Source organism: Coenobita brevimanus, chromosome 86, assembly GCF_032717465.1.
Source record: "Coenobita brevimanus isolate Jiangsu-jjx chromosome 86, ASM3271746v2, whole genome shotgun sequence".
NCBI lineage: Eukaryota > Metazoa > Arthropoda > Malacostraca > Decapoda > Coenobitidae > Coenobita > Coenobita brevimanus.
In genome coordinates this window covers 31,701,400-31,711,399 of record NC_137039.1, presented here as the reverse complement: position 1 = coordinate 31,711,399, position 10,000 = coordinate 31,701,400, and the positions used below count along the sequence as shown (strand labels likewise).

The window sequence follows — 10,000 nt, the reverse complement described above, 5'->3', positions numbered from 1 at the left end:
TATTTATCTATCTATCTATCTATCTATCTATTCATTTTTGCTGCTTTGTATGTTATAGCTTGTTTCTTTCCACCTGGCCATCAGCTCAATTGATGGCCAGGTGTTGTTGTGTTAAAATTTGACTAGTAACCAAGGAGACTCATTGCTGCCTCGTAATTAAGGCTCGTCATACTTCACACTAACACGGCTTTATGTTCAAACTTAGAGTGACCCAGTTCTGTCACATGAAAGCAAATCGAAGACAGTTTTGCCATTTACCCTCTTCATTTACATTTAGTTATTCTTTTTTCTTTTTTTTATCTTTCATTCATTTTTATCTTTTCATTGTTTCTTGTTTTCTCCTTTCTTTTTTCCATGTTTTTGGCGCGAAAGAGACGTCACATTCGACCACTTCGGCATTACTCTTTTCATTTTTCTTTCTTTTTTCTTTTCTTTTTCCTGTTTCTTGTTTCCTCCTTTCTTTTTTTTCTATGTTTTTGGCGCAATAGAGACGTCACTTTCGACCGCTTTCGGCATCACTTCACCCGGGGCCGAGAACGAAAGCGCAAGGCCGCACAATGTAAACAAACACCTTCGTCAGCACTTCACGGCTCGGCGCAAAAGCTGTTCTAAATGATGACTTATGCAACACTGCCATTGCAAAACATCCGTGCAGCATTGTCAAATCACTTAATATTGCAAGGAATTTTGATAGTATTATGGAAGAAAATGGTGGGTTGCAGTTGTAAAATTTTGTTTTTGTATAGTAGTGTGTGTGGGAGGCGTGTCAGTTGGTGTGTGTGTGTGTGTGTGTGTGTGTGTGGATGGATGTGGTTGTGTGTGTGTGTGTGTGTGTGTGTGTGTGTGTGTGTGTGTGTGTGTGAGAGAGAGAGAGAGAGAGATAACAAATCCTGAAAAAATCTTAAACGGAAACTTTCATAAATACAATGGATATGCTTGACCTGCCTTGCCCCACTAAACCACTCGGCGTCCATCTCTGGTTAAATGGCTACCACCCAGCGTAGTAAATGGTTGGATGGAACAATGGAACACATTTAGCTGGTCACTGAGGGTAGAGTCACCTGAACCTAGCACTACATCGAGTGAGTGAATGGTTGGCGCACGTATTTTTCCCACCTGTATAATTATCACCTTCCTAATTGACACCTTCGTAATTAACACACCTGAATCATTATTGTATTGATTGTTTTCTCATTTTTTTTTCTTTCTCCTTCAGGCGCCGTCAGCAACAACAGCAACAACAGCAACAACAAGAAGATGCTTCGACAACTTGCCGTCATCTCCGTTGTCGCAATCGGTGGGTCTCTCTCTCTCTCTCTCTCTCTCTCTCTGTTAAACATGAATTTAGTCATTTCGTAGCAGTAGTAGTAGTAGTAGTAATAATGATAATAATAATAATAATAATAATAATAATAATAATAGCAGCAGTAGTAGTAGTCGTGGTGGCAGCAGCAGTGGTAGCGATGATAACAGTAGTAATTATGGTACTGGTAATGACTAGGGTAATCACCCATTTAGAACCAAAAGGTCAAAGGTCAATGAGCCCCCCTCGTCTGCTCACTCCCCACTCCTCCTCCTCCTCCTCCCCTCCTTCCCCCTCCCTTCTCTCTTCCCCCACCCCTCTTCCCCTCCCACTATCCCCCTTTTCCCCTCCCCATTCTCCCTTCCTTCTCCTCTCTCCCCTTCTTTTGGGCGAGGAAATATGAAACTCCTATATATCATTCAGAAAAACTCACTGGACTTCAAAGAATCGTTCTAGAGTGGATCGGTACTTTTGTCCGCTGCTACATCACATTACTCGACTCAATTCTTGTGTGTTGCGGGTACGGCTCGTGTGGCGATACCAGTCTCTGCCCTGCATCATTATTTTCCTTTCCATGAGTCCCTTTGCATACATCTTAGTTTTTCTTTTTCTTTTTTTTTGAACAGTAGATGGCTATTTTCACGATGCAGCCAATATTTCTGCACTCCCACACCAGCAGCTTGAGCCGTCCTCGCAACACACGAGCTTGGAGAGTGCAAATGCAAAACCATCCCATGTATTTTGACGTTTCTTAATATTTCGCTCACTTTCCCTCCCCTCCACAGGTACAGACAGACGAAACAAAAAGGGACGATTACGGACGACAACTGGGACGAGGACGGAACGAGCACGAAACGAGACGAAATAGTTTTTGAAATAGCGACGAATGGTTTTGGAACACGGGGGCGTCTGTGTTCGGATGCTTGGGAGTGGCAATGACTTCGGCTTTGACTGTTATGACTATTTAGTGTTGATAGGAGTAGTGGATTAGTAGTCTCCTCTCTCTCTCTCTCTCTCTCTCTCTCTCTCTCTCTCTCTCTCTCTCTCTCTCTCTCTCTGTATACCTATTTTATCTACCCGTGTGTCTGTCTGTCTACCTATATACCTCTCGATCTATTTAATTATCCCTCTATATATCTATCTGTGTCTGTCTATGTATGCATCTGATACACTGTAGCTGAATCACGCAAAGATAGTTACTAAAATAGGTTCTCGTGTGATAGCTTTAAATCAGTGTTGTGTTAAGGTATAAGGGTTTGGGGTTATGTTAAGGATGAATCGTGTTTAAATCAGTGTTGTGTTAAATCAAGAGTGTTTTAACATCTAGAAACTGCGATGAGGTTGTGTTAAAGCATAAGAGTTTTTCGGGGGTAATGCTAGAGTTGAATTGAGGGCCATGTTAACTCTGGGTGACGTCGAGGTTAAGATCAGGGTTGTATTAATGATGTATGTACGTGTTTTCCAGCCGCCACCCTCGTCTACTCCCTCCCGACACTGCATCGCGTGAGTTGTGTGTTTTTTTTAATCTACACACACACACACACACACACACACACACACACACACACACACACACACAAGAAAACGAGTGCCCTAGAAAATGAAACAACAACTGAAAATATATCACACACATTAATGTTAATTTCAACACTAAATTTATGAACCAATTATTTTAGCATATTTTTTTGACCATCAATATAAACCTTTATATTGGAAGGAATTTTTTTTTTTTTTTGGGGGGGGGCTTAATTAAAATCATTGTAATAGGGAATATAGTCCAGTACCTGAGGATAATCTTTTTTTTTTATATATTATTTTTTAAGATTCATTTTTTGCCCTTTTTTTGGATTTTTATTTTATGTTTTTCGACCTAATTTATATATAGAATTTGGATTTTTTTTTTTATTATATTGTGAGTTGGATACTGAGCTTTATATAATTATTTCTTACTGGTTTTGTTCCTGTTTCTAGTTCCTTTCATAAGTATCACAATGCCTTACCTATGCTCCTTAGTGCCTTCCCTCTCTCTCTCTCTCTCTCTCTCTCTCTCTCTCTCTCTCTCTCTCTCTCTCTCTCTCCCAGCGATATCCCTCATTCCTCATTCTCACCCTATCTCTCTTACACACCCCTCACTCTCCCTCACCCTCTGTCACATCCCCACTCTCCCCACTACTCTCCCTCACCCTCTGTCACATCCCCCACTCTTCCCACTACTCTCCCTCACCCTCTGTCAGATCCCCCACTCTCCCCACTACTCTCCCTCACCCTCTGTCACATCCCCCACTCTCCCCGCTACTCTCCCCCACCCTCTGACAGCTCTCTCCCTCCCTCACAACAGGCTAAAAGATGGGAGGAATTTCCAAACGTCACCTTTACCTTTGACTGCCTGGACCGGCCTGTTGGATTTTACGCCGATCAAGAATTTAGCTGTCAGATATTCCACATGTGTGACGAGGACGGCCGACGGATCCCCTATATGTGTGCCAACGATACGGCCTTCAACCAGGAATTTCGCATCTGTGACTGGGCTTATAACTTCGACTGTTCCACGGCCGATCAGTGGTGAGTGGAAAGGAGGGAAAGAATGGAGAAAAAATGAAAGGGAAAGGAACACAAATACAGACAGGAAAGAGGGTAACAGGCAGGTAATATCTATCCGTCTGTCTGTCTATCTATCCATCTGTCTATCTATCTACCTGTCTGTCTATCTACCCTGTCTGTCTATCTGTGACTGGGCCTACAACTTCGACTGTTCCACGGCCGATCAGTGGTGAGTGGAAGCGAGAAGAAGAAATGAAGGGAAAAATGAGATTACTACTGATAGGAAAGAAGGAGGCATGTCTGTCTATCCATCTATCTATATGTCTGTCTGTCTATCTGTCTATCTATCTATCTATTTATCTATCTGTTTATCAGTAGTAGGTGGAAGGAAGGGGAAAAGTGAGAATAAATGAAGGGAAAATTACAAAATAAAGAGGGTAGAATGTAGGAAGAGATAGACAGGCAATATTGATCTATTAGTCTATCTATCTGTCTACCTATCAACCTATCTATCCATCTGTTACTGGGCCTACAACTTCGACTGCTCTACGGCCGGTCAGTGATAAGGCTGTGAGATTAGGATGTGAGATTAGAAAGAGAAATAAGGATGTGAGGTAAGAATCTGAGTTAAGGATGTGATATTGGGATTTGAGTTAAGGATGTGAGATTAGGATGTGAGACAAGGATGTGAGATAAAGATCTGAGATAAGAGTGTGAGCGAGGGAAAAAAGAATGACTAACTTGTACAGACAGTGGGAGGAAAATGCAGCCTTGAGAAAGGGAAGAACTGAAAGGAAAATTATGAGGGAGGGAAATTATGGGAGGTACTTCTTTCAGCTGAACTCCAGACGAACCCCAAACTGGCCCTGTTGTCCTCGATCCACTCTCTCCTGAATTTAATGGATCTGTAAGCTATTTCTGAAATGCTTTAGTCTTCTTCAAACACTAGGTCTGTATGGTAATTTTCTGAAATGCTCCAACACATATTAACTCTGTCTGTCTGTCTCTCTGTCTCTCTCTCTCTCTCTCTCTCTCTCTCTCTCTCTCTCTCTCTCTCTCTCTCTCTCTCTCCACGCGCACGTCTCCTTAGTCATTTTCTGAACTGCAATACCTGTAGTCTAATTGTTTTTCTCTCCACAGGTACTACCTCAACGAGCTCACCTACGTCACCGACCCCCCAAAACTTTAGGACCCCTAGCCACCCACTCCGACCCCCAAGGCCTCCCTCTGTGATGACCTGACCTCGTGACCAGTGCAGACCGTGACCCAGGGGGCGGGACTCCCAGGGTTGACCCAGGAGTTACGTGGCGGGAGTTCAAAGGTCATAGGTCGTATTCTTGATGTCTATGAAGGCTCCCTCGTATCTAGCCTTTACGTGTGTCTTTCTGTATCTGGAGCATCGGAATATTCTTTTTATTTATGCAGTCTAGATCGATACCAACCCATTCCCTCCGATGAAGCGTTTACTGTTTTATTCCTGCTACATCCAGACGATTTTATTCATATTTGGAAGGGATGTCTAGCTGTGAGGTGGCTGATGAAGACTAAATGCAGTCCCTCCAGTTAATTAAATCTCCCTGAGGTTATTAATAATCGCCCGGAGATAACAAGAATAAAATACGTCATCTGGCTGAAGGGATTAAAGAGACGTTGCATACCAGAAAGGTGTAATCTGAATAATAAATCGCTAAGGGAAAGATGCTACTAAGCCTTCTAAGCTGGCGAGAATACGGCCCTAAGATCGCAAAACAAGCTTCCATTGTCCGGAGGTTCCTCTTGGGCTGTGATGCTTCTAGAACTCCTTTCGTTTCCCCCTCCCCTCCTCTTCACCTTCCACCCCCTCTAGTTCCCCCTGGGTTTGAAAGTGATCCCCCCCTCCCCAAACCCCCTGACCCCCTCCCCCACTCTTCTCGGCTGACCATGGCACCTTTGGGACACAGCACGACAGGAGCTGGTCTCCGCGTGCGCCCCCCAGTCCCCCTTGTGCCCAGCCGATCCCTTGTTATCCGCAGCCTTAGTTCGTTCGTGTGTCCCCTAGTGGTTTTTGAGCTCTTTGACCTCCCCACTGACCTGGTGACCTCGCTGTGACCTGGGACTCCACTCTGATCCCTGAGGTCATCCCATAACCATGCTATGATCCAAAAGACTAGCTGTGACTTCCAAAATCTAGACTGAACCATTATTTAACTTTGACTTCAAAAATCCAGTGACCCAGAAAACTCGGCTATGAAATCAGAAATGCAGGGTGATCCACAGTGCTGAGATAAGAAGTTCAGAGTTACCCGTGATTTAGCTCTGACCTTAAAAATTCAGAGTCCTCCAGAACACTGCACTTAACCATGACTGTAGAAACCCGTCGTGTCTCCAGACTTAGCTGTGGCCTGGAATAAAGTCAAGTTTCGGTTTCAGCTATAACGCTAGGACTCAGCCATGGCCCAGCACGAAGTCAGGCTTGGGTACCTATTACAATCTGAGGACTGAGCCGTAACCCCTGAAGACCTATGACCCCCAAAACCTGTCGCTGTAAATGAGTCTGGCCCTGGACACCTCCCCCCTCCATTACCCCATTAGCTTGTGACTGAGGAACCTTTGCCCACAAGACCAGTGATCACCAATACCTCTAGCACTGACGATCGAGGACTATGAAAATCTGTAAACCAAAAGAGATGTGACTCTAGAAGCCTTTTACTCCATAACGAAGCGTGACCCCAGGATTCAGCATGACCCTAGGATTCAACGTGACCCCAGGATTCAACGTGACCCCAGGATGCAGCATGACCCCAGGATGCAGTGTGACCCCAGGATGCAGTGTGATCCCAGGATGCAACGTGACCCCAGCTTAACCCGCCGCTTGTGGCCAAGATCATCTCGTCTCTGTTGTGCTTCCTTCCATTACAGTGATGATCTTCTCTGCCCGCATGCTCTTTGTGACCTTCTCTGTCAGTCCGCAACATCTATGACCCTCTCTGTCTGCAACATCTTCCTTTGTGATAATACCCTTTCCTGTCCATAGGTCCTAGAATGATGATGTCCACTATAATTCCTTCCCATAATGATGCCCCCTCCCCCATTGCAAGTTCTCTGTCCACAAGTTCTTCCCCCCTAATGATATCCTGGTCTGTATGCAAGTTCTCCTTTGCAATGATGTCCAATTTTGTCCACAAGGTCTCCCCCGTGATGATATCCTGTTCTGTCCGCAAGTTCTTCCTGCCATAATTATGACCTTCCCCTTCCGCAAGTTTTTCCCCGGTAATGATGTCCATTTCTGTCTGCAAGTTCTTTAATGATGTCCTGTTCTGTCTGCAAGCCCTTCCCCTGTAATAATGTCCATTTCTGTCCGCAAGTTCTTTAATGATGTCGTGTTCCGTCTGCAAGCCCTTCCCCATAATGATGTCCCATTGTCTGCAAGTTCATTATGATGCCCAGTTCTGTCTGCAAGTTCTTTAATGATGTCCTGTTTTGTCCGCAAGCACTTCCCCCGTAATGACGTCCTATACCGTCCGCGTGTGGCCCGTCCTATGAGTACCTCTTTCCTCTAGGGTTACTCCTGACATTGTAATATCTATCCTTAGCGACTCCTCCCCATTCTATATACATGTATACATTTGTCCTCGGTATCCATGCTCTCGGTATCTTAATCATGCCCTCGTTTATGCCAGTCGTGTGTGCAGTGCGAGAAAGAAGTGTGAGTTTAGCCTAGCCTGCGTGGTGTTCGCCCCTCACGCCATGCCTCTCAGTGTAAACAAATTTTATCGTGCTTTTACCTCCAGTGCGAAAATAAATGCATGAAATGCACTTGGAAACTATACCAAGATTATATATATATATATATATATATATATATATATATATATATATATATATATATATATGTATGTCACTAATTTCCACCAACAGGGTATTATGTTAGTGCTGTTTATTGGATTTGGTTTGATATTCATGCCAAAATGGGCATGGCGAGAGGGCGGGTGTGTAGAGCGCGCCCCTCCCCCCTGACACCAGCATTACTTGTGTGTGTGTGTGTGTGTGTGTGTGTGTGAACGTCTTGATTGTACTGTTTTGTAAAATAAACTAAAATTCTACGGAAGTTTGTGGTCTTTTCTTTATCCCGTACTCTGAGAAATGGCAAGAAAGCTATAAACCAAAGACGAAAGTTCGCCACGTATTTCACTTCCACTTCTCACATTCCTTCTCTGGCATGTTTCTCTGGCCATAGGTGATTCCCCCTGATATGATGTGTCAGGGAGGAAAGAGACGGACATGCCATAAGTTATACGTGATGCACTGGAACAGAGACACCCCAACACCGATACATAATAGAAAACGGATGATGTGCTGATGATCAAAGAAAATGGAAGTTTCTATGACACTCTAACTTAAAACTGTGGAAAGTTACTATATCTATAATTAGGGGAAAATGTTGGTGTTTACTTAGTGCCGCGAAAGTAGGAATGTCCTCTGACATCGGCATCAAGGGGCCCTAAACCATAATGCTTGTCTACACATTAAATGAACTGCATCCCAGACATCCCCCGGAGGAGGGTGATCCCCAAACCTCCCAGAGCCCTGCATTCCCCGCTGCCCCCCCCCCCACACCCCCGAGGAAAAAGCAGCTTAATTGTGCAGGAAAAGACAAACTTCTTCTGTAGACGGCATTTGTGTGGCTAAAGCCAAGAAAGAAGTGAAGAAAGGTGCTGACTTCTGACTGATGAGATCTCAAGTTTAGTCTGCCGTCATGACACAGCCAGCCTGTATGCTTGCCTGCCTGCCTGCCATTCTGTTTGCCTTTCTGTCTGTCAGTCAACCTGCCTCCCAACCTGCCCGCCCTACTGTATGACTGCCACTGAATGCCAGCTTGCATGCTTGCTTGCCTTCCTGTCGGAAGGCCTAACTTTCTGCCTGCATGTTTTCTACCAACGTGCCTTCCACCCTGTCTGCCAGTCACCCTGCCTGCCAGCCACCCTGCCTGCCACTCTGCCCACTGCCTACTTGCCTATATGTATGTATAGAGCCGGCCTGAAAGGCTGGCGGCCTATTGCCACCCTCTCTGCCTGCCATCCTGCCTGCGTGCTTTACACCTTGCCTAATGGCCGGGTGTGACGAATTGCCTAATCGGCTCAGAATCGGCATCTTTAATTGAAATATATATTTTTTATCACTATATAGGTTTATACACACCTAATTATGTGAAATCCGGTACAAAATTGTTTAACTATTAATTTTAAAAAAGGATTTAGAGAGAAAACGTACTAAAGGCAGCGGAAGAGTGGCATATAGATCGCCAACTCGCCATGAAATAATTTACCCGTATTTTGCATATTTATTGATTTAAAATGGAAATAATTGTATTGACAAGCATATTTTAACCTATTTACCGATATTTTGGTAATTATTCGTACTTATTTTCCAGTATTAAATGTTGAGGCTTTGCGGGGTGTGTTTTGGGGCTGTATTGAGAGCAGCAGTGCCACCACCACTGGGCTAATCCTGGTGTCTGGGATAAACTCTGGCATTTAAGCAGATGATGTTCTTTGTATTATTAGAGAGTTTATGTTACGAAAACTGTGCTTAGAACAGGTAATGAGAGTACACTTAGTAGTGATGGTGAAGGTCACCAAGGGAAGTAGGCTGGTCACCTACCCTTAAAATGTTCTGGACCTGAGTAGCCTGGCCCAGCCTCAGGCCCCTACACTTCGTAAGGAGGGTAATCTATAGCAGTCTTATGCAGTGTTTTGCTATCTACCAACCTACCTACCCACCTACTATATTGGCTACTGGCATACCACAGTGCCCACTTAACTACCTACCCACCTACCACAGTAACCATTTGTCTGTCTACCCACCTACCTATCTACCTGCCTACCACAGTGTCTACCTACCTACCCGCCAGCCTCCCTCAGTGCTTACCTACCTACCTACCCACCAAAATACCCATCTCCCTCCCTCCAACAGTCCCTATCTACCTACCTACCTACCTACCTACCTGTCTCTCACAGTGCCTACCCACCTATCTCCCACAATGCCTAGCTACATACTACAGCGCCTGCCTACCTACCTACCTACCTACCTACCTATCTATCTATCTGCCTATTTTCCCACTATGCTTACCTAACCACCTGTCGCAGTGCTTTCTACTTACCTACCTACTTATCTACC

The 10,000-nt window shown here is 44.6% G+C and overlaps 1 protein-coding gene across 1 annotated transcript; it reads left to right on the top strand.

Annotated features, from left to right (window-relative positions):
- The first annotated feature begins 1,257 nt into the window (after positions 1–1,257).
- On the top strand, positions 1,258–5,033 carry LOC145410651 (U-scoloptoxin(01)-Er1a-like). Its single transcript, XM_080280765.1, has 4 exons — positions 1,258–1,297; positions 2,769–2,806; positions 3,642–3,865; positions 4,985–5,033. The coding sequence occupies exons 1-4, from the start codon at positions 1,258–1,260 to the stop codon at positions 5,031–5,033; spliced, it is 351 nt and encodes a 116-aa protein (XP_080136891.1).
- Positions 5,034–10,000: the final 4,967 nt, after the last annotated feature.